This window comes from Gracilinanus agilis, unplaced genomic scaffold (genome assembly GCF_016433145.1).
Source record: "Gracilinanus agilis isolate LMUSP501 unplaced genomic scaffold, AgileGrace unplaced_scaffold22573, whole genome shotgun sequence".
Lineage (NCBI taxonomy): Eukaryota > Metazoa > Chordata > Mammalia > Didelphimorphia > Didelphidae > Gracilinanus > Gracilinanus agilis.
Genome location: NW_025354218.1, coordinates 1 through 1178, shown reverse-complemented (window position 1 = coordinate 1178; position 1178 = coordinate 1). Strand labels below are relative to the sequence as shown.

Here is a 1178-nt window from a genome sequence, read left to right as displayed (position 1 = left end):
TTGGCTGCCAGGCTGATATCTCCTTGGTTCAGTGGTTCTATTGTAGACGGTTGCCATTTTCATAAAAAAAAAGGGGGGGGGGCAGCTGGGTAGCTCAGTGGATTGAGAGTCAGGCCTAGAGACGGGAGGTCCTAGGTTCAAATCTGACCTCAGACACTTTCTAGCTGTGTGACCTTGAGCAAGTCACTTGACCCCCATTGCCCACCCTTACCACTCTTCTGCCTTGGAGCCAATACACAGTAGTGACTCCAAGACGGAAGGTGAAGGTTTAAAAAAAAAAGGTGTGGTTTGGGGGGGAGATTCTGACTATCCTGGGATATTCCATCACTGGGTTCCACAAGGAGGCTGCTTTTGATAACAAAGATCAAAAATCTCATTTGAAAAAGGGTCAGGGTCACTAAAACCTGCCCTTTGAGCAGAAAACTCCTCCCACTCTTTTACTTGGTCTAAAAAATTGAGCCCACACCCTCTTGTTTTGCATGGCTCCTGCTGAGGAAATGAGGCCAGCTGAGGAGGCAGCTATAAAGGGGCAGCTGGGAGGGAGCTGCTGGGGAGCCAGAGCTCAGGCACAGGGAGATGATGGGGTCTCAGGCTCAGCTCTTCTGCCTCCTGCTTCTCTGGATCCCAGGTGAGGGAGGAAGATCAGAGACTGCCCTGAGCAATTGTTATAGGAGTCCTGGGAAGCCCTGCTTGTCTCCTGTCCCTCTGAGGAGAATTGGGTTATGGGTGATTGTGAGGGATGGAGGGGCCATCTGTGCCCTCCTGGGTCAGGAGGCAGTCTGGGCTGGCATCTGAGGATTTACCTCCCCACATTATATCAGTGATTCTTCCTGGTACATTGGAGACATGAATGTTTGTAACTTTTTCTTTGTCCTTCTGCTTGCAGATGCCAGAGGGGCCATTGGGATGACCCAGTCTCCATCCTCCCTGTCTGTGTCTCCAGGAGAGACGGTCACCATGTCCTGCAGGGCCAGTCAGGGCATTAGTAACTACTTACACTGGTACCAACAGCGCCCAGGCCAGGCTCCCAGGCTCCTCATCCGCTATGCTTCCAGCCTGCAGTCTGGGGTTCCTGCCCCCTTCAGTGGCAGTGGCTCTGGGACAGATTTCTCTCTGACCATCCGTGGGGTGGAACCCGAGGACATGGCACACTATTACTGTCAGCAGAGCTATAACTA

The 1178-nt window shown here is 52.4% G+C and overlaps 1 gene segment (V, D, J or C); it reads left to right on the top strand.

The window, feature by feature from the left end:
* Positions 1–567: 567 nt before the first annotated feature.
* Positions 568–1170, top strand: LOC123254455 (the record flags this gene model as incomplete). The annotated part of the segment is given in 2 exon segments: positions 568–628; positions 887–1170. Coding segments are annotated over 2 exon segments (336 nt in total), but the record flags the coding sequence as incomplete, so codon positions are not given.
* Positions 1171–1178: the final 8 nt, after the last annotated feature.